We start from the raw sequence: 22,381 nt of genomic DNA on the forward strand, positions 1-22,381 counted from the left end.
TGTTCAGACAGCAAGTTCCTCTCATTCGTTTTTATTTATTCTCACCCTGTCAACTTATTGGCTTATTACTGCAGATCCCACAGTGCCCCCCTGTGGCGCCGTTATCCATCCCGTCGTGCTGCTGAGGGTGTGTCTGCTTCACCCTACATGGTCCAGAGGCTGTTGTGGTGTGAACCAGAACCTGAGCAAACAGCCCTGTAGTAATTTCAGTCAACATACATATTTACACCGACACGCAACTTAGTAAAGCCTTCAGCAATATCAAGCCTGGTGATCCCGCAGCTTATCCATCACCAATCCTCATCAACTGTGGTCAACGTGTACATACAATAAGGCCCGAGACCACCAAACAAGTAAACCTATGAACACGTTTAAATAAAACTGATTGGTCAGTGGGTTAATTTGTGAGAAAGCCACTGAGTTAAAGTGGTCAGAAATGCATAGAGAGAACAACAGTGAAGTAATGTGAAGTGGAAAGTGAGACAAAGTTAGAAACAGTGTGGTCCATGTCATGGTCATAATCCATCAGATAGAATCTGCTCAGACAAATAAAACAGAAAGTGTAAGAACCTAAAAACAACTCCCTTATGGCCCAGAGACAGTACGTGGGTCGCCTTGGCTCGCGATACCATTTGCCGAGGGCAAGAGAATGCATCATCCCCAGCTTCCTTTTGATTCATAAGACTGAGGCCGGTGACACGTGACACCTCGCGGTCGCTCCCCGTAGCGGGATCAGACCAGTCACAGGGCAGAACGCACCTAACGTCTGTCAGAGCTCATCCTTTTCCATCTGCTTGAAGGCCTCCAAGTCTTCTCGCCAATCAGCCAGCAGTTCGTCAACCGACTGGCTGCTTGAGTCCGTGTCTTCCTCTGGCTTCTCCTCCTTCTCCGAGTCTCTGTCCTCTTGAGGCTGAGCCACAGCCGGCTCCGCCTCTGCAGGTTTGACTTCCTCTTTTGGTGCACTAACTTCCTCTGCAGGACTAGTATCTTCATCCACTGGACTGACTTCCTCCGGAGCACTCTCGTCTAGCTCCACCGTGCTCATCTGCGACTGGCCTATAGGTTCGTGTGAGGTGGGAGTCGTTGCCTCAGTCAAGCAGTCCTCCTCCCTTTCTTGCACATCTGCACCTGAAAAGGAAGCAGGGGCGTGAGACGAAACAGCTTTACACACAAACACTCCTCCTCTCCCTCCTCTGCAATCTATAGATGCCTCCTGGTAACCATTCTCAGTCAATAATAGAACCGTTTTCATCAAGAGGCTGACAACTAAAACAGCATGATGCTGAATGTGAGTCATGTTTCCCAGAAGATAAAACCTTCCTCACATAGCTCCACAACTAAACTGAGAGTCGGCTGCGAAAATGAACCTGGCAGACGGATGCAGTGTGAATTTGACACAGATCTGGTCAGCGATAAAGCGTTTTCAGTCTGTTACCTCTTCTAAAAATGCAGCCGCTTTTTCAGCTGCAGATTGTGAGCGAGTTAAGGAACGAGTGCGCCCGTTTAGGACTGCCGCTAACCCAGAGGCTTGCATGATTCAGATGCAGATGGGTGCAGGCGATCTGGTCATTATGATGTCACAGTGGCTCTGTGGTGGCACAGATTCGCCGTTAATCAAAGGATCTGAGATCCAGGGTCTGCAGAGTGCACAGCAGATGCTCAGACCCAACCGCTCCTACGGTGCAGATGTACAACTGGAAGTCATTCTCATAATAACGGCCTCTCTTTAAACTGTTCAGGATTCGTTAAAAAGATTTGTTTTTACAGCTGTTTATATCAAAGTAAAAGCAGATAAGTGTGGTCAAACCCTGTCACTGTCCTGCCTTCCTGTGAAACCTATGATGACCAAAGACAGAAAAGGCTGCTATGACTTAAACTCTTCGAGGGAGGAAATAGCAAATGACACATTTCTGTGATTGCACCAAGCTTCTCTGTGAAAGTCAGAAACAGAAACCTGAGGCAACGAGCCAGACTGCACAGGATGAAGACCGTCAAGCATTACTACAAAGAGGAAAAACAGAGATTAAAGAAGAGAGAGAAAAAAAAAAAAAAAAAAAGCGCATACTTACTGCCCTCGATCAGGCTTCCAGGAAGAGGTTTACCTTTGAATATGGCCGCTGCCCATCAAAAAGGACAGAGTATGCAAGAAAGAGAAGAAAGCAGGACAGAGAAGAGAGAAAGGCACCGTTACACAGCACAGAGAAAAGGAGGGAAAGAGCGATAAGGATGCAAACCTCCCCCATTTCCCATTATAACCACAACAAGTGGGTGGTTTTGGAATAAGCCACAAGCTCTGAGACTTCAAATAATGCCCGAATCCCTGCAGCCCATCTTTATTTTATGAAGCCACGTTAAGGCTCAGTCAGCGGAGGCATAAATAAGCACACTGACGTGATGAGTCTCACGAACCGAGTGGAGAGGAACAAAGAGGAACCATTAGGGAGAGTGTCACACCTCTGTCTCTGGCTTTGTCGCTCAGCAGCACCTCCACCTCTCTGTACTCCTTCAGCGCCTCCAGCAGGATGTTGCCTTCCTTGTGGAACAGGAAGAGGAGAGGCAAGGTGATGTCATCGGTGCTGCGGCCATCCCCCGCCATCTGAAAGAGTGGAGCTGTGTCGCTGCTGCTGCCCTCGTTATCGTCTGCAATGATATGGGTTTTTTTGTTTTTTAAAACAGCTGCTCGTTTTTCTATATGAAACATAAAAAGAACTTATTGTTCGTCAATCTGGTCAGAAAAGTGTTGCTTTGCTGTTTAATCACGATGCTGTGAGCAGAAATTACTGGGCTGGCTGTCTTTGAGATAATTAGGTTGTCGAGCGCTAATCTAGTCACTGAGCAGTCATCTGCTGCTCGCGCTCACCAACGACTATGCCTCCAATGGCGCCAGCCTTCTGGATGTGCCGGGCCTTCTCTGCAAACATGCACTGACCCCTCTGGAGCAGAGCGATGTGACCCTGGATGTACTCGGCGTTAACGATCTCACTGCAGCCGCTGTAGGGCTCGGCTACAGTGACAAAGCCCCGCACCTGCACAGACGAGGCGGAAAAGAGGCGAAGTTACAGAAAGAACAAAGACCGACACTAACAGCACGTATCTCAGAGCTCTGCGAGCAAGCACTCGTCTCTCCATCTGTGATCCTGAAGAGGAAACGTGAGCGCCTCGCTTACAAAAAACAAAAACAACAGAAGGACCCTTTAGTGACCACTTGTAACCCCGAAGCTTGGCGAGCCCACTCACCCCTGTGGAACTTTTGGACAGATCCGTGCCAAACTGTGCCGGGCCGGCGGTCAGCACCACCCTGCCAAAGAATGGATGAGAGACGATTTGAATGGCTCTCGGAGGCAGCTGCTCTTTCTGCTGCTGACTGGACAGCTCCATCATCTCCTGCATGAACCGCACGCCGTCCTCCGCTGCCACTGCGCTCACCGCCTGCGGGCGACAGAGCGGGAGAGAGCGTTTAAAGGATGAAAAGACCTGTGAAAGTCATCTGGCCCAAAATGTCGGATATCTTGTATGCGCACATGCTCTTCTGCATTTATTACTTATAAATTATAAAGAAATATTTTCAGATTTTAAAAGATATTTTTCCCCCATTGCTTCCAGAGACTGACTGTGTGGTCAGAGCGGTTCGTAAAGAGCTTCTTAAACCTGGTTATTCTGATTCTAATGCTCAGAGTGAAACAGCTGAGAAGCAGCAGTAAACCCACTTATCTCAGCTATGGATACTGTGTTTGTTCATCTGGGTTGTGTGGTGTTGACCTGTGTAGCATGCTGGACCAGCTGAACCCTGCCATCCTTTAGGTGGATGAGACTGACTCCCATCCTCCTCAGCAGCTCCAGATGTTCAGGGTTGTTTGCCATGAAGTCCTGAGCCCTGAGGGGAGGACGGCCCATACCAGGTTCCCTGACAGGAGGCATGGGAAGAAGCAGAGAAAATGAAAGACAGAAGAGGTGAGCGACTATAGAAAACAGATCATTACTGGCAGCCCGGTTTAACCTGTTTAGCGTGCATACCTGTAAGGGGCAGGGCGCGGGCAGCTCTTATCAACGGCACTACGGATCGGCTCTCTCAGGATGCGAGGGAAGGCAGGGTCAGGAAACAGGAGGTGCGTATTGGGACAAGTCCAGTCAAAGTTTGAGTCGTCCAGCTCCTCATCTGACTGAAACATCAGGAACCAGACGTTTAAATCAAAAGGTGTCCATGCTTTCATCACTTTCTAAAAGTTTCGTTACAGTGGAATCGTTTTCGTCACCGTTCGATTTGAGGGAGCAGGCGAGGAGTGAGGGGCCATGGAGAGAGACAGGGGCAGCAGGTGTGCCTCAGTCGTGAAGACGTAGTCCTCCACGTCAAACGGTATGTCGTCCAGTTCAGCAAACAGCAGGAACAGATACTTAAACATCTCAGCGAGGAAGAACGAGTCCATTCTGGGGAAAAAAGACCAAATAAATTCTTTAATTTCTGGGAACTGCAAAGAAGTTTCCTTACTGCACAGCGACATGGATGCACATGTTTGATTCAGCAATCGGAGACACCTTCACCAGATTTCTATCTTCTCCCAGTGTAGTTTATAAAATGCTTTTGCCACAATCCCCATCCAAAGATTAAATGATGGCACACCATCGAATGTGATAACATTTTGTTTTGCCCATGCATTATCTCCTGTATGCAAATCTAATGTGGTGTAAGCATATCTAAACACAGTGCCTGATTTCACAATCATCATTCAAATAAGGAGTCTATCGTTCCCACCGATCCTCGTGGCTGCCTGTCCGTACATCCTTCATTGCTGCAAAGCCGCAGGGAACACGAGCAAAGCGATTGAGGTTGTCCATAATGGTGCGACCTGCCTCCAGGTAGTAAGGGTCTCCTGTGGCCTGGAAAAACGAGAGGGCAGGAGTGTGATCACAACACAAGGAGAGCACATCAGGGATTTTTAATGAGACTGCATATCTAGAAACACATATCAGTGATCTGTATGTTGAAGGGTGCTTAATTATTACAACATTTCTGACAAACTAGATACATTCTCATGCACCTTGAGATGTGTCAGAAACATAGTAGAAAAAGCAGGCTTAGCATAAACTACTGCATGATATTAATCCGGCACTGTGAAATGAGAATGCCTGCATTATGTCACACTACTTGATAAATTACCTTGTAAAGGAAATAGGTGCTCTCTGCAAATTCAGGCCTCAGGGGATGTTGGGCCCAGTGTACCCTGAAATCAGTAGTGAAGGCCTGAGGACAACCGGAGAAGGACAAAGGGGTCAGCGCACTCGTGCTAAGCAGCGTAAATAGGACAGACAGATGAAGGGAAAATGCAGCAGTGTAGCAATAAATGCAAGCTTGTTCGTTTCAAACTGTTTTAGTTGGCAGCACAAGTCACGTGAAGTTATCTGACCGAGTGGTTAAATTTCACTGAGAAGATGAAGCCAACAGTGACAGACTACCTCTGGCAGGAAGTTGTGTTTTTTGGTAACTTGGTACAACATCTCATGAGTCTCGATGGCAGGCCGGATATCTCCCTTCAGCACCTGGGACATAAGAAATGTTAGTCGTGTTACTGAAATGCTAAACGACCAGCAAATGGTTCGAGTTCACGTGATCTAATCTGACCTGCAGCCCTGGGAAGAAGGCCAGCAGAGAGTCCATCCAGGTGCGAGCAGGAAGCAGAGGTTTGTGGATGTGGACGTCCAGCAGCAGAGGAGGCTGGCTAATGTACTTCATGATAGATGCGTAGTGCTAAATGGGACACGCAAAGAAGATACAACCGTTAAGATAAACAGAACAGACTGCATTTTGTTTTATTACTTATTAACTGTAAACTGTGACCAGTTTTGGTGTGACTTGGCAGGTGTGTGCATGTTTCCAGTCCCGTCAGTGAGAAGAGAAAAGATAAATACAGAAATCTGTCATGTATAAAAAAGTTCAAACTATTCTTCTTGGGTAACAAAATGTTCTAGGAGCGTCACACGAACAGCGACCTTTGTGATCAAGGACTCGGCTCAAGCGAGCAATCTTAAATCTGTAACGCTGCTTCATAAGGGAGATGCCATTGTGACAAATGCTATTATTCACACAGTGAAGCATCAGATTACTCCACCAAAGTGTGTGTGTGTGTGTGTGTGCGCGCGCGCTTACAATATTGAACCGTTCCAGAAACAGGTCGTCTCCCAAGAGGACGTAGGCCTTTAGCAGGTATTCATAATACGAATCAATTCCCGCTCCGACTCCGCTGTCTGGAACACACAAAATCATCACTTTATAAGACGAGAGGAGTCAGAGGACACACAAGAGTTCTAGTTCACCCACAAGATCCTACCGTACTTCAAATCACTTTTCCTATTTCCTTCCTTTAATAACAAACACTGCCCCAGTCTTTCTCTCTCTTCCTCAGTCACAAGTCCTCCCTGTACCTGCTCTCTCACCTCTTCGGACCCACTCTCCAGAGTGGATGTTGATGGTGGTTCCCACCAGATTGCTGTTTCTCTGCCTCTTCTCCCAAAGAAAGTCCAGAGCTCTCCGGGCATGGGCCTGTGATAAGGGAAGGGTGCTTTATCGATTGACCAGGAAAAATCTATCTGCAGCAGCTCTGCACTCTTTGAAGGATTACAGAAACTGACTCTGTGCTTATTCAGCAGTTTACTGCTGCCAGGAACTGAAACAGTGTGGAGCACAGAGAAAGCCAAAGAAAAATACCTGTAATCAGAATAACGCTGATTTAAAAAAAAACAAAAAAACAACTAAACACAGAGCAAATATTTCCTGATGTGACTCGTTTTATTATATTTCCACGAGGGGCTTTTTAAAAAAGGAAAATGACACGTGCGGAGGATAAATAAAGGCATATTTAGCTGAATGACAACATGGCGATGTGCTTACTAGAATAGTTAAAGGAAACAAGACTTGGCATTAAAATGACTTGACTTTATGCGAGGTCAAAAATCTGCACGGCAAACTGATGAAACAGAAACACCATCAGGTGCTTCCTGATTAACATCAGCGCAGAAATGAACAGAAATGATGACAAACAGCAATTTTCAAGTCTGCGTGCACTTGTGTAACAGCAAAAAGGGAACTGGGAAGATGTTTTTGTTCTCAAAAAGAGGTGACTGAGCTGAGTTTACTCAGTTACTATAAATATGTGCAGCCCCAGGCGGGGGGTAAAACACAGGTGGTTACGGTGTATCATCATTAAGATACGAGCACTGTAAAAAAAGTACATGTTAAACAAGAAAAAAACAGAACGACATCTCACCTGTAAATATGAGACACTACGTGGCATTTTAATATTTACATATCATTACATAACAGGGTGGTTTCATAAAGGCAAGGATCTGCAAACTGATCTCAAATGAAACTTAAACTGCATGTTGGGTGTGGCTGCTTGAGACACAATAAGAGCTCTCAGACAGCCATCAAGTGCCTCAAGGTGCAGAAACGGTGAGGCGATACAACTAAAACAGAGACATGTGGTGTGTAAGTGACTGCAAATGTTAAAAAGACTAACAGCTCAATCTGAACTAGATCAGCAGAAGAAAACGGATAATGGAAAAAGATGAGCCGATTTTAAATTACTGCTGAAATGTGTTGCTCGTGATGCTTTGCTGAGTGCTAATGTCCCCGCTGCACCACGTGATCATACGACCGGCCGCGTGTTACCTCAAACACAGGGTCCCCAGTGAAACGGCTTAAAGCGGCAAACTCCAGGATGATGGTTCCTGCGCACGCTGTGCAGGTGTCCGTTTCTGTGCCCGTCCTCGTCTCGGGCCCCCTGACGCCATGTTTCAGGTTCACCTGTCAATCGGAAAGGAAAAGAAAAACATTAAAACTCTGCTTTGAGAGACGCGTTTGATCTTGCGAGAGGATTTGCATGAAAACAAGTCGGCCGAGAGAACGTCTGCATCGGGGAGCGGTGACAGCTGCGAGCGGAGCAGCGAAGCAGAAAATGGAAACATGAAGCCGTGAAGTGAAAGAATGCCCCGAGCAAACGCAGGTAACTGTTTGCTGTATGTGAATAAACTCAAACATTTATTTTGTAATACACATAAAACAAAACATCTTTACTAAAGATTCTGCAAGTCTTCTATTTTTTCCATCGCACAAACGTGGATCGCCTCTATGACTGCGTCACATATGACCTGCACTCTTCTTACTGAACAAGGAGCGAGCTGCTGCTATCCTCCAAGCCGCAGAACATCAATAACACCCCTTTTTTTTTTTAAACTACATTTGGAAACCTCCTGTGGACATTTAGTGCATTTAATAAAAGAAGTAACAATGCTAGAGTTGGCTTTTGGCTTTATTCTTGCAAGAAGGAATTCAGTCAGTACAAGGTACTCATGGCGTTGTCCTGAGGACTTCATCAAAGGATCCATACCCTGCTGCCATACCCCCCCCCAATCTGTTGCCAGGCAGAAAAACAGCCAATCTACCCAGATCAACCACAGTTCAACAGGATATATGCAGCATGTAAGTTAAACAAAAATGTAACTGCCCAGAGGCAGGAAGCAGGACACTGCCTCAATTAGGGAGACCCTGCATACCTGCACTTCTACGACCTGCAGGGGTCAAGCCTACATCAGCTTACATACAGTCTGTAATTCCGCCCAAGTGTTTCTGTCTCACCCTGGGATAAGGCAGGCCGCTGCTGGTGTTGAATGCGGGCAGCAGTCGAAGCCCCAGGTCTTTGGCCATGTGTAGGAGCTCATCCTGGTACCACTGCATGTGCTGACCTCCTTCTTTCAACATCACGGCCATGGAGTGTCCTCCCAGCAGACCTCTGATCAGACGCACGCACACACAACATCCACATACAGCGAATTTAGTACAACGCAATCCTATCATTTTAAATGTGGGACAGTGCACGGGCTTGTATTTGTTGACCTTAACTATCTGAAGACAATTTAATCCAATCTCACCCGAGGACTCGAATGTTGGTCTCAAAGACGGACACGACGATGTCATTGTCCAGCCGCACGTCTGACAGGACTCGTCTCACTGCGTCTTCAAACTCTGTCGTCTTATTTAAAAGCTGCAAGCCAGAAACGGATGACTGTGAAACTGGGCTCAATTACACATAGTTTAAATATCAAATGAAATGCACTGGAAAGAAAAATAATCCCAGAAATACCTAACTGGGAATTTATATTTAGTATTAAGGACTCTAGACACAGTGCTCCGATCTAATTGTTAAGCAAAACAGCATATGGAATCATCTGTTCTACACAGCCTGTGATCCTTATTCATTTACTATTTTTCATTAAACAAATAAACATCAGATGCAAACAAAGCCTACTCACCACCAAAGTGTCCAGAGTATCGATGAGGGTCAGCGAAAACCTTTCAGGGGGAAATCGTAGCAGTTTATCAAGAGTGACACAAACAGACAAAACTTCCTGACGAGTTCCAAAGCAGTAAGGTAAGTAAATCGCCTCGGACTGCTGTGGTCATAACAAAGGCAGCCTGCTACTCACTTGCCAAGTGCATCATCTATGTCTCCACGACTGGGCTCGAGCCCACGGACTCGTCCTCTGCACGTTAGAGGCATCAGCTCATCAGCTGGGTACGCATGGTCCTGGGAAACACACAAACACACTTTAGACAAAGTGCTGATGCTGTTGACCGGACTGTGTGTTCGCAGATTTGAACAAATAAATAATGAACCTCACTCAGCTCTTCTGTTTACTCACCATATAGTTCTGATATGCATGATCAAACATCTCAACCACTTGGTTCCTTAAACAAAAGCAGAACGGACAGAAGTCAGCAGGTATAACATCTGCTCAGATGAGGAAAAAGCATGAGTGTTTTTTCTTCAACTTACTTCAATCTCTGCTTCTCCTCCCGGGACATGGCCTGTCCAGGGCTACATAATGCTCCAAACAGCATCAATAATAACAGTACTAGTGGCATTGCGGTGTGCTGGGAAGATTACAGCTAAATGCATACAAACCTAAAAGTACACTATCTAATCTTTGAGACCACCCTGACAAACTAACTTATGCCATCCCAATCATTCTTTTTTTTTTAGTTTTCCTTGTGAGGTAATGTCTAATGAGCAATGCTCAAAAACAGCACGAAGAGTTAGTTTTGGCTACTTCGACTCTATCGGTGTAGACCCCAAGGAGTGACTAGGTAAAATGTGCGTCCACAGCTGAAACTACAGGTAAATATCTAAGCAGGAATGAGTTCAAGTAACCAGATATTTAAGCCTAGCTGACAGTATGTGCCAGCGACTGGTTGTAGTGGAAATGTGCGCCACCTCTTGGGAACGGGTCCCTGTACGTGTCACACCTGTTTACTTTCCCTGGGCTGATTCTACACAGGATGTGTGACACGTTGTCATGGAAAACCCTGACGTTACATTTAAAACCCCATTAAGACGAAACCCCGCCGTGCCAAACCAATCCAGCTGGAAACCAAACCGCTGTTTTCCAGATGTTTTCGCCTAACACACCAGTGGGAAATGTTGGGAAAGCTTCTCTTTTTTTACGTTATAACGGTTCCCGGTGATCTTTATAACTCAATGTGAGCCAAACCAGACTGTTCCGAGTTAACAGTTCATGCCTTATCTGTGTTTATAACTCATGTCCTCAAACAGCCTGGAACAAATTAAAGAGTTAAGGCAACACCTCCGGCTATCGCCCGGCCTGTTAGATGAAAAGCTTACTACAGGAGAGTTAATGATTTCCTCCTCTTGACAGCTCTCTATCGTCTGCTACTCAGAAGAAGCCGAGCACTTGTCGGTCTCTAATTAGCTGAGCGGCGCTAACTAGCCGGGCAGGTGACAACGGGCGACCCGGGAATACGAGATGGGTCGAAAAAACACCTCTCCATCGCTGAACAGCGGGCCTTTCCTGGGTATCTTCTCCGTGTTTTTTGCGATTAAGTTGATAATTTCGCTGTACGGCTGTGTTTCCCCAAGCTAGCTGCCGTCAAAAAACCGGATGCTGTTACGATGAAAACGTCAACAACATCCGCTTCCTGGAAGAGTAGGCGGTGTGGTCGTAGGTTTTATTTGTCCTGCAGCACTTTCGGTCAGGCTCAGAGATGCAGTTAAAGAGCTATCGGTTGGGATTTAATGTAACTCCGAGTCAGTAACCAGCCTGGCAGAAAACACATAGCATACTGATGATGTTTGTATGGGAGTTACACACATTACACCCCCGGTAACATGACGGTTACACAACGAGGCGGGAGAGCTACCTGACAGTCAAAAATGAGGAACACAAAATAAATTTGCACTTCTGTGTCGTTCATGAAAGCTCAGAAAAAGTACAATCACAGCGATTAAATTTGCAATCACGGCGTTTAATCTAAGGCAAAAAACACAACAATATTCTAATAATTATCAATACCGCAGACGAAACAAATTCAGCCAAATATCTGTCATTTTATGTGAATTCCTGCTTTTATTATGTTTTCTTTGTTTACTATTAGTAACTTTTGCTTGTATGGCACAGCGTTATTGCTCCCCGCCTGTAAAACTAGATATTTTACTTATGTGACTGTCCCGTAACTGTATGGCCACATACAAAATCTATTCTAACTTTTTACTACTTTTCTGTACGCGCTGGTAGCGCTACAATTAATGAAATATCCTGATGGAAATTGAATGCACCATGAATGCTGAGTAAATTCAGTCCTATCAATACATTAAAAAAACAGTCAAATCAAATCAAATCAAATCACTTTTATTGTCACATCACATGTGCAGGTACATTGGTACAGCACATGTGAGTGAAATTCTTGTGTGCGAGCTTCACAAGCAACAGAGTTGCTGTCCGATATGTGTGTGCGTGAAGGTGAGGAAGGTATTTAATTTGAAATATTTTAATATAAAAGCGGATAAAGTTCATATTTACTTGTTATCCAATCCCCCCCCAACTAACTACATTTCCCATGAATCTTTGCGATGTCCATTGACGTTTAGTTGTTTGATGTTCACGTGACGAGCATTTCAGCAAATCCCTGTCCAAAAAAACAAGTTATAACCAGAGATCCACTTCCCTTAAAACTAAAACCTATGCCAGCGCCTCCCAGAAGGAAAGACCGTGCAGGTAAGCTGGAGATCGTCTTTGGAACTGCTTTTGATGCTCCATAATTTCCTTTTCATAGTATATCAGTTTACAGCCATTCTTCTGTTTACACACCGTGCCCCAGCGCTCTGTGGTGTATTATAAAGTTTGTGAGTGTGCTGATGTCAAAGGCTGTGTCTCGCCTGTTTGTTTTGCGGTGTTTCTTTTGTTTCACTCCAGTGTGCCTTTCTATGCCAGAACATGTCTATCATGGCTCCTGCCGCCGACAAAAAGCTCACCGGACTTGTTGCAGCCACATTCACTCCGATCACCAGTCAAGGGTAAGGGGATCTGAAGCCTCTTTCCTCCTGTGTGTCTGTTCAGTAAAAGTGTGTGAGATGTATTGAAACTGGGGAGGCGCAGGGACGGGCATCTTACACACCTGTTGTCAGGTATTGTTATTTGCCACATGTGTAGGTCTATATTTTTCACATTCTCCCAAAACAGTGAAATCAACCTATCAGTGATTGGACCTTATATTGACTACTTGAAAGAGAAGCAAGGTGTAAATAACGTGTTTGGTAAGTTTACCTGTGGATTCTTTCTTTTTATATTTGTGTTTTTTTTCTGTATCCCCACCTGAATCAACTCTAATATTGCATGATTCATCCGCTGATTTGTATACATACTGTTGTTTTACTGTGGTAGATATGTTGCTCCTTTGTTAATCACATTCCCTGGTGTAAAAATAATCTAAAGTATGTTTTTATATGTAGTCAGAGTTGGATAAAACCATAGCAAGTTAGCTGAATTGCACAACTCAATAAAACATTATTGACTTCTAATAAAAATCCCATGTAAACGTTTAACTGATGATTCCTTCTGAGTATAGAAACTTTCCATCAATTTTTACTCAAATTATTGCCTTTATGAAATATTGTATATCACACCTATCATATCCATGCAAGAATGCAACACACTGGTCTCCTGCAGCTGCTGGGGCGGCGTATTCAAAATTAGTCCCAGCTAATGCATACCTTTGGTGTGAAATTTCCACAGAGAAAACAAAGAGTTACCGCAAAAATCAACTCTGGATTATGAATGCAGTGTTTTTGTTGAACTTGCAGTGACGTGTGGCTGGAGGCAAAATAGCCCAGAGAAAAGAGTGAAACATGCAAAGAAACCCCACTCAGTCTCAACCTTTGAATATCCCTTTGTGTAATCTGATTGGTGGGATTATTCTGCAGTTTTCCTGCTGTGTCCAGTCCACAAAACACTAAAAACCAGGTGCCGTGAGGCCGTTATTGCACCATTGTTCCTCGAGGAAACCAACCTCCACAGGGTGCCTTTTTAATGCTGCTGTGAGCTGTTAATGAAGACCATTGCTTCCCCGTGTAATAATATTCCTGGAAAAAGGGCACATTGGTCTTTACGCTTGTTATTTGCAGTTTAAGCATTCTTCTTCAGTTCAGACACTCATCCTTGAAATTTCTGCACAAGCTGAAGTAGATTCCCACGTCTCGAGTGCCGACTGTTATCTGCGGCTCTTTTGGTGGCACATACATGGAGAAAAGTTTAGACAATGTCAAGGTCCTGCCCTTTCCTCTGCACAGCTCTCCCCGTGAGCCAGGCATGACTCTGAAATGCTTACCGCTTCATTTTCCACTTCACCAAAAGCCCTTTGAATCACTATAGCTCAGCCTGAGCTTCTCCTGTGTTAACGTCTCATTTCCACACTACTTTCTGTGAGTGCTTAGTCAGCAGAGGATGTTTGTGCTGATCTTTGTACCTCATTGTGTTTTTATGCTCTTCCAGCTCTATTTAATTTCCCCATCATTGTCTGCACCACTGCTTTCTAGACTTGAAATAGTTTTGTGCTGTGAATTATCGCACAGTCAGCAGTCTGTGGCACAAGTTCCACGATGACTGGTTCGCCGTGGCGGTTTCCTTCATTTCTTACAGTTTTTCTATCCTTTACTGAAGCGGTGGCAAGTGGGCTGTGCTAGACTATTATAGGCTACGCCATCCTTTTATGTCTATTTATTGACATGCTTTTTGATCTTGTTTGGTTTTTAAGACTGAGAATCTTGAGATTTAAGTTTCAGTGATGTGGATCTTGGACAGACGTTTCTTTGCTTGCAGTGAATGGCACCACGGGTGAGAGCATGTCTCTCAGTGTGGAAGAGAGGAAGCTCCTGGCTGAGGAGTGGTGTCGAAAAGCAAAGGGCAAGTGAGTCATCGCAGGCAATTGGATTTTTACTCAAAACCCCCCCAAAATTACGCAAAGAAACAATCGAACAAGCACATGCACATTGTAGCTATTCCCTAGAGTCACCATGGGCTTTAAAGTGATAAGTATACAGTTAAAAAATAGATATTGAGGAAATGTTCTCCTCTCCACAGGATGGATCAGGTGATTGTTCATGTTGGCTGCCTGAGTCTTAAAGACACCCAAGAACTGGTGAGTTATGTCATGATTCCATTTTCTGTCGAGCTCCTGTGTGAAAATATGTTTAAATTTAGTAACACAGGGTTAAAGTGGAGTTTCCGCCACATTGACCTAGTCAGGCAGTATTGCAGGCTTAGCCTTGCCTTAACCTGAGGTATACACAACATGGCCATCAGATAAGTCAGATTTAATATTAGCGGTGTGTTCAGGCACCACATGTGCCTGCAGTAAAAATAAAACACTGTTTCTATATTACTTTATATTAAATGTGTTCAGTTTAAATGGTAAAGCTATTGAAATGTGAGGCAGTCACTGTGTTGCAGGGGGCCGAGTCCAGGAAATATCTGGTCCCAGTCAGCGAATAATCTGGCACATGACGTCCTGTGTGACAGTCACATGTCAGTTAAAGAACAGCATGTTGTTTGGTGCGGGTTAGAGGTCCGTTCATTGTGTCACAACCCTGCTTAAAAGAGGCTGACAAAGAAGTCAACAAATCAAACTTATGTGCGTGTGTGTCTGTCAGCACATGAGCGTGCATGCAAGGCCTGAGTGCACAGTAAGTCTGAGCGAGTGTGTCAAAGAGGAAAAAACAGCCAGTGAGGAGGAGAGGAGAGAGCAGACTGTGAGGCCTGGTGTAAAGTCTCCAGAGCACATGATGTCACACATCACGTGACCAGTCAGATGTTATCAGGCAATGGCGTTTATTGTGGGGATTATAAATCTATTCAGAATATCCAAATGTCATAGGTAATAATTTGCCTTGTTATTAATATCTAATGGAGTTTCTTTTCTTTTTTAGATAATTGATAATCCATTCATTTCCCATCTTTCATTGTCCTTCTTCCAGGCTCACCATGCAGCACAGATTGAGGCCGATGGTATAGCAGTCATTGCTCCGTCCTTCTTCAAGCCCAGCAGTGCAGGTGTGTGATGTTTTTAGACATGCATATTGCAGCATTAATAACACATTTCATACATGACAACATGCATCTCTTTTCTTGTCACCCCGCTTCAGATGTTTTGAGGACCTTTCTCCAGGAAGTGGCTTCAACTGCTCCAACTCTGCCCTTCTATTATTATCATGTCCCATCAGTCACTGGTGTCAACGGTGAGGCAGTCTGAGATTTGGACATTTCTAACCATTTAAATTTTTATATGTCTTTTATAATGTGGGGGTTTTTTTGGGGGGGGGGTTTTTTCCTGTTTGTTTTTATTTCTTCAGTGAACGTGAGAGAACTAATAGAAGGTATTGAGAAGGTCATCCCTTCCTTTAGAGGCGTCAAGTTCACTGGGAGTGACCTGATGGACTTGGGCCAGTGTATCAGTTACATTCCGCCTCACTGGTCAGTCCTCTATGGCATAGACGAGGTCAGTCTTTCCTCTTTTTGTAGCATGTTGTCACTTTAACCTTAGCCATGGAACTATCCTAAAAAATGTAATTCGTTTAAAAAAATAGCAACTTCTAGGAGCTTTGGTAATGGGAGTCCATGGAGCAGTTGGCAGGTGTGTATGTGTGTGTGTGACTTTTCATTTGCACGATGCTCTGTCTTTATTCCTTCTCTATGCTCAGTAGTTTTATTTCTCTGCACGCAGCACATATAATTACGTAGGATGTCACGTCAACAAGCTCATATCGGCGTTCGAGACCGGCGACCTCGTCCAAGCCAGGACGATACAGGTACTGCTGATCTCTCTACCGCTGCTGTGTGTCCTTGATCATTTGTACCACTTTGCTCACATCTGTACATCTTTAATCTGATTTTTACGAGCAGTTCAAGATTCAGGAGCTTGTGAGTTTTGCCATCAAACTTGGTAAGTGATAGCTTTGCACTGACATAGTAATCCTCTAATGGTGTCTTTTTTTTCCCTGCATTTTATAATGTGCTGTTGTTGCTGACAGGTTTTGATGTGGGAGTAAATAAACAGTTGATGAACGAGCTGTCGGGCTTGGATCTGGGACCCCCTCGTCTCCCGGTGATGACATGTCCAGCTGCTCGTGCTCTGGCCATCAAACAGAAATATGACAGTATCTTTCCTGAATAACTTGAACATGCTTGAACATCCCTCATTCCAATAATAGATTACACAGACTCTCTCCAAAGAGTTTCTCCATATTGTTAGGTCTTTACCCAACTGTGTTAAGTGTCCTCGTATTAGTTAACTGCGAACATGGCATTATACAGGACTGTGCAAAAGTCTTGAGCCACCCTTCATTCCTTTATATTTTCCTTCCAAGGAGCCAGACTTTCTTGTAATCTTTAAGTTCTCGAGGCTTTCAGAAAGCTGCTTATTCACTCACTTGTGATCCAGTCCTTGCACCTGAGCATTTCCAGAGGAATGTGAATGATTCAAGTGTGAAAAGGTTCCTAACTCAGGGAATGAACCAGCGATGTGTCAACAGAGAATAAATGTTAAGTTGGATCTTTAGGCACATAATTTGTTCAGCTGAATCTAGGGCTGCCACAGATGATTATTTTGATAGTCGACTAGTCACCGATAATTTTTGCGATTAGTCGACTAATCAGATCATGCATCCACTGGACGTACAAGTACAGCTTATTGCACCAGCATGCATCTGCTCTTATGTAACTATCATTAGCTTACAGCTTTAAGTGTTTGAGGTATGTGCTAACTAAAAAATAAAGACAAGATGATAATTTATTGAATTTAAATGAAATTTGCAGATTGTTTCAGTGGAGTTTAATAAACTCCTTGCTCCTTGCTATCTAAAATATAACAGGACACCGGAGTATACTCTCGAGCATCTCACACTTCTGATAATCAGTTAGCTGAATAAACCTCAAGCAGACATCTTAAAACTATAATTTTAATCTCAGCCAAACCGATTTACTCAGGAACAAATAAAATACTGAAAATATGTTAAACGTTTATTTTGTGACCCAGAAAGAATAATAAGAGTAGTATTAAAACTAACTAGCTGCCACCAATGTTGGAAACTGAGCAAGGCCGCGATAGGCCGCGCTATGAATTCTGGGACACAGTTTTTTCTTCTTCGGGTTTAACAGCAGCTGGCATCCTTATACATGCAGTGCTGGCATTTTCTGTTTTGGTCGGTTATTACACTTAAATCCTACTACTTATTCCTGCGTCTTTTGGGATCCTACAAAGCTTCAAACGACGCGTTGACTATTAAATTAGTCATCGACGATTTTGATAGTCGACTAATCTGAGCAAAGTGGACAGAAGAAGTCTCACCTGCTGCAGATGAACAGTATCTGAAAGTCATGTCCTTAAAAAAAACATGAAATACTCCAGCAAAGACCTGACACAGAACCTGAGAGATGATCTGGATCTCCAGCTGATCTCTGCCTTATTAGTCTCAGTGGAAGGGCAACTGTCAGGAAGCCGTGCTTAATGAAGGGAAACAAGGGTATGGCGGAGGTATGAAACTGGACTGAAAATCAGTGTAAACAGGTCTGATCGAGTGAAGAATCCAAATTTGACAGTTTAGTTCATTATTTTGTCAATAAGTACAGAGGTACACCAGCGAGATGGTGCTTCGTCATGTCTGTGAAGGTTCTCAGTCATCCAGGTCATCGTAGTCTAAGAAGCTTGGAAAGAAAAGTGTCTGAACTTCTTTAAGTTTCCTTGAAGACGGTTCACCTCTCATCCGAGAAGCTTCTTCAGTTCTAAGAGCAATTGGTGGTGAGTCCCAGATTTTAAGCACTATAGGAGTGTCACCACAATCAATTGCTCTCAATCAAAGCTCAGAGGTAGAAACATCCAAGAAGCCTGGAGAACGATTCCTGAAGATCCTCACAGAGATGACAGAGAGCTGCTCAGAGTTCAGACTATGCTAAAGGATAAAGGTGCTTGTAACGGTGGACCCAAGAAATACCAGCCGGAGCGACTTTGACAATGCAGAACTTTTTATTAAACTCGGGGTTGTACGTGGACACATATACTCCCGCGCTCTCTTTCTCTGCTGTCACCTCCGTCTCCGTCTGTCACTGCCAACATATAAAGAGACACAATCACTGTCAGATCCCAGCACACCTGTTCACCCCGCCCCTGCGCCGCCCCGGGAGCTCACTGCGTCACCCCTCCTCTGCAGCTGGCCAAGGACCACACCCACGCCACAGTGCTAAACATACAAACTCAGTTTTTGCCTTATATGCTGTTTTTCCATGTATGTTTGAAACAATCGCTGTACCCGTTTCAAAATTTCATAGCAAAATATGAAGAAACAAGGGGTGGCTCCAAACTTTTGCCATGTACTGAGTAAAATAAAAATGTAATTCAAAATAAAATACTCCAGTCATACACTGTTTAACTACAACATTATAGACTGAATATTGAGTGGGCTAAACCTATGCCAGAAAAACACAGTGAGGCGTGAACAGGAGCCCTCTGAGCTGTTGGATCTTGGCCAGCAGTGGGCTGCAGAGACGAGCCTCGTTGGATTGGAACAGCTCTGACACATCCTCCACATTCTCGATCAGAAGCTCCAGGCACCTGGAAAGCTTTTTTTGTTTATGTATCTTTAGCCATTTTTTAGGAGTATATTTGTGTACTAGGACCTGCGGTTTACCAGCAGAACATCACATTGTAACACACTAACATAAAAAAATCAGTTATTCCCCTCATGTAGGAGTGTTTTTCAGCTGCTCTGTAACCAGATGTTTCACATTACCAAACCTTTAATGTTCGAGGTGTAAGCAGGCGAAACAGGGCAGAAGTAAAAATCTTTTTTGTTTTTTGACAGCCACATGATGTGTTTGTAGCGAGCGTATGTATTTTTCTGGGCATTCTCCACTGACTTCAAAGGTTTGCTCTTTTAATGTAATATGGAAAAAATGATGCTGTAGAAAATGTAGCACCGTTTTTACATTTGTGAGAATGGAGACCGTCACAAATCAGCAGTGTTATCCTGGTCTTACTGTTTGAAACCATGACTGAAGCTGATTTGACTCATGTCAGTGCTCCTATTTAAGACGCATGGAATGACATTTTAATAACAACTGGAAATGATCTCTTTATAGTACAAAAGTTAAAAAGTGGGCATCATTGCTTCACTTCTCGACTTATTGTGAGGTTCAAAATGGACTTCAATTGAATACAAAATTGAAAATGACAGTTATGACGAGCTGTATCCGTGAGAGACAGGATAATGAAGACGGAAGTTAAGTAATATGACCTGTTGAATGAAAAGGTGTCGGACACTATAAAGATCCTAATGATGAAAGGGAGCATTGAACACATGAGAAGAATGAGGCCTTGATTATTTTTGATTATTGTTTACTTTCTGTCTTAAAAGGGAAATGTACTGTAACTATAACAGTCAGGCATTTATTACTAATAAAGGAGTTTATGTCTTTGCTGATTAGCACTGATCATGTTTCTTTTAGTCTTAGTAGAGACTAACTGTGGAAAACTGAGTACGCGGTCACCACGTCCATAGGACCCGAGAGGGTATCGGCCTGGTGCTGCTGATCAAATGCACTGCAATATGATTATCAAGTGTGAGAACTTCTGTGAAGGCAGTTCAGATGGTTTAATGCCAGGAGCGGACGCTGCAGACCTTGCAATTCTCAGACCAACTGTCTAGTTTTTATTTTTAATCCAGTACACACACACAAAATAATTTTTTCTTCGCTTAGTTTAACTTTAAAAGTTTTGTTTCAAATGACTGAAATACATTGCCGGTGGATTCAGCTCCTGAATTAACCATCTCCCATCCAGGATATTTTGGAATATTTTGCATTTTTTTCATCCTCAGCATGCTTATGCGTGTTCATTTGTGTACTTTCAAATCATTAAGAATATCAGGCACAAGTGCGCTGACTGGTTTTTGTGTTTCACAGTCAGCACATTCTTTAGTCCTTTGGGAGGAATGTGTGCATGCTAAGAAAAACTAGATCAGACAAGGAGGACTTCATGAGGTCATTGTGACACAGTACGTATGTGTTTATCCAGTGTTTGTCTCTCTTAACTCTGTGAAGGTTCTCAGTCATCCAGGTCATCGTAGTCAAAGGAGCTTGCAAAGAAAAGCGTCTGGACTTCTTTAAGTTAATTGAAGACGTTTCACCTCTCATCCGAGACGCCTTAACGCCCACTCACATCCTGGGCCATCTGATCTCAGAAATTCGCATGATAAGGTGGGGCCAGGTTTCATAATGAACTCACCCGAAACTCTGGCTGATTGGAACCCACACCCAGTTTCACACCTTGGCTCAGGCGATTAGAGGATGATCAGGGGGTCCTTTTGTCCCTCTGAGGGGGGATACTCCTACTAGGTTTATATCTGGGACTCTCCACCATTTGACCTTAGAACTGAAGAAGCTTCTCGGATGAGAGGTGAAACGTCTTCAAGTAACTTAAAGAAGTCCAGACGCTTTTCTTTGCAAGCTCCTTTGACTTGTCTCTCTTAAGCTGTGTTGTGAGAGATGTGAAGTGACGTAAAGCCCATTCAGCTAAAACACACCGTTAGAGACTAAATCAGTGACTACATTTGACTGGAAACATTTTAGACTTTGGCTCATTATAGATCTCAGCTATCTGGACTGCTTACAGTTTTGACAAAGTTTCCTCTCTTAACTTACACACCAACCCTCAGATTTGCCTTCTGCTCCTTTAAACTGCTGATGTAAACTAAAGTTTTAAACTGCATTCAAAGCCGATCTTTCAGGAAAATATTGCTTACGCCTTAAATATTAACTGTCAATTTGTATTTGGTCAAAATTGTAAATAGTATTGTATACAATAACCAAACCCAGCCACAAGGGGGCCACACGCCACCGAGACACTCCTAGCGTTAGTCCCAGGCCCATATAAAGGGGGGAGGATTGTGTTAGGAAGGGCATCCATAACATTGTGGCCAAATTGAACATGTGGATGATAAAGAATGAGATCGAATTACGTGAGCCTGAGCTATCCAAAGCAACAGACAGCAAGACCTGCTGTTTGGTTTGGAGACAGAGGGACAGCTCAAAGTCAGAGAGGCAAGGCTGAGAGGGAGATGATGACGATGCAGATGCAGCTGCAGGAGGACATGCAGAGTATTGATGTGACCGGGGAGGATGCTGGGATAGGGTGAGATGGAGGCAGGTGATTTGATCTGGCGACCCATACAGGGAGCAGCTGAGAGAAGACTGAATATAATACTGGATTAGTCACAGGAGAAACTGTGGTGCGGGATCAGTAACATGACTAATTTTTGTCATTTAACCACATCTGGCTAGAGTTTGAGTTTTATGCTGTTTAAAATGGTTTTGAGGCCTTTTGCCATCACTTTCTTTTAAGCATTGTCTTTTCATTGTGGTCTCTGGATTACTTGTCATGACAGGGAACTTATTAGTAAGTGTGTAGCGAATACTGGCTGGACTGGTAAACTTGTTTCCTGCTTCAAATGGAAAATTCAGTTCAGCTGATAATAACTGTTCACTCAAAGCATTTTAAACCATAATGTAAAATCACCTAAGATTTCTGAGAGAGTACCCCAGCCATCAGAGGACCCTCTATGAGCAAGCACTTGGCAGAGGGGGACAGAAAGAACCCCAGCAGACCCAGGGAGGGGCAGCCATCTGCTGCAGCTGGTTGGGAAGTGAGGGGAAAAGAGATGAGAGACAGAACTGAATGTAAAATAATGGAGAGAGGACAAACATGTTTAAACTGTAATACTAGACACTTGTGGTATTTTATCTGATTCATATATGACCTTATCAGAGATGTTTTACCTCCATAAAACAAGAGGAGAGATGTGGTCACTCTGTGCTTCTCTGTTATTTCAGGGCTGTGACAGACTTCCTGTGTACATGCAGCATGACTCCCTCTCATCACAAGTGAGAGCACTAAAGTCATGAAACTGGTGAGTGATACATGTAAATAAACTCTCGCGGTCACTGCTGCTGGTTTTGAAATATTACTTAAATTCAGTCCTAAAAATACTTT

At 43.9% G+C, this 22,381-nt stretch overlaps 2 protein-coding genes across 7 annotated transcripts; one reads left to right on the forward strand and one right to left on the reverse strand.

Moving 5' to 3' along the window:
* Window positions 1-21: 21 nt before the first annotated feature.
* On the reverse strand, window positions 22-10,990 carry edem3 (ER degradation enhancer, mannosidase alpha-like 3). 2 transcript variants are annotated; one of them, XM_085265761.1, is made up of 21 exons: window positions 9,828-10,990; window positions 9,694-9,739; window positions 9,478-9,578; window positions 9,304-9,343; window positions 8,923-9,035; window positions 8,630-8,783; window positions 7,664-7,798; window positions 6,430-6,535; window positions 6,143-6,240; window positions 5,618-5,743; window positions 5,452-5,535; window positions 5,156-5,239; window positions 4,751-4,875; window positions 4,254-4,425; window positions 4,015-4,160; window positions 3,760-3,904; window positions 3,238-3,429; window positions 2,861-3,026; window positions 2,455-2,640; window positions 2,070-2,117; window positions 22-1,128 (listed from the first exon to the last, which is right to left on the reverse strand). In XM_085265761.1, exons 1-21 carry the CDS (start codon window positions 9,914-9,916, stop codon window positions 770-772), a joined length of 2,715 nt encoding a protein of 904 aa, XP_085121887.1. In that variant the 5' UTR covers window positions 9,917-10,990; the 3' UTR covers window positions 22-769. The 2 variants fall into 2 exon arrangements, with proteins under 2 accessions (XP_085121887.1, XP_085121888.1); XM_085265762.1 differs by lacking the exon at window positions 2,070-2,117 and having other exon boundaries at window positions 9,828-10,989.
* Window positions 10,991-11,953: 963 nt separating this feature from the next.
* On the forward strand, window positions 11,954-19,817 carry npl (N-acetylneuraminate pyruvate lyase (dihydrodipicolinate synthase)). 5 transcript variants are annotated; one of them, XM_085265763.1, is made up of 12 exons: window positions 11,954-12,063; window positions 12,280-12,362; window positions 12,529-12,602; window positions 14,164-14,251; window positions 14,425-14,482; window positions 15,318-15,393; window positions 15,486-15,578; window positions 15,693-15,838; window positions 15,927-15,973; window positions 16,064-16,148; window positions 16,243-16,282; window positions 16,371-19,817. In XM_085265763.1, exons 2-12 carry the CDS (start codon window positions 12,283-12,285, stop codon window positions 16,511-16,513), a joined length of 930 nt encoding a protein of 309 aa, XP_085121889.1. In that variant the 5' UTR covers window positions 11,954-12,063; window positions 12,280-12,282; the 3' UTR covers window positions 16,514-19,817. The 5 variants fall into 5 exon arrangements, with proteins under 5 accessions (XP_085121889.1, XP_085121894.1, XP_085121891.1 ...); XM_085265765.1 differs by having other exon boundaries at window positions 11,955-12,063; window positions 12,262-12,362; XM_085265766.1 differs by lacking the exon at window positions 11,954-12,063 and having other exon boundaries at window positions 12,070-12,362.
* Window positions 19,818-22,381: the final 2,564 nt, after the last annotated feature.

This window comes from Mchenga conophoros, linkage group LG23 (assembly GCF_057382185.1).
Source record: "Mchenga conophoros isolate Kocher_MC1m ecotype Shallow Benthic linkage group LG23, M_conophoros_male_GT1.1, whole genome shotgun sequence".
Classification (NCBI taxonomy): domain Eukaryota; kingdom Metazoa; phylum Chordata; class Actinopteri; order Cichliformes; family Cichlidae; genus Mchenga; species Mchenga conophoros.

Coding starts and splice junctions, on each gene's coding strand:
- edem3 (XM_085265761.1), bottom strand. CDS start 9,916: ATGCCACTAGTACTGTTATTATTGATGCTGTTTGGAGCATTATGTAGC. Junction 7,799..8,629: donor GCGGCCTGCCTTATCCCAGG/GTGAGACAGAAA, acceptor TCCGATTGACAG/GTGAACCTGAAACATGGCGT. Junction 2,641..2,860: donor CATTGGAGGCATAGTCGTTG/GTGAGCGCGAGC, acceptor ATATCATTGCAG/ACGATAACGAGGGCAGCAGC.
- npl (XM_085265763.1), top strand. CDS start 12,283: ATGTCTATCATGGCTCCTGCCGCCGACAAAAAGCTCACCGGACTTGTT. Junction 14,252..14,424: donor TGTCGAAAAGCAAAGGGCAA/GTGAGTCATCGC, acceptor TCCTCTCCACAG/GATGGATCAGGTGATTGTTC. Junction 16,283..16,370: donor GAGTTTTGCCATCAAACTTG/GTAAGTGATAGC, acceptor TGTTGCTGACAG/GTTTTGATGTGGGAGTAAAT.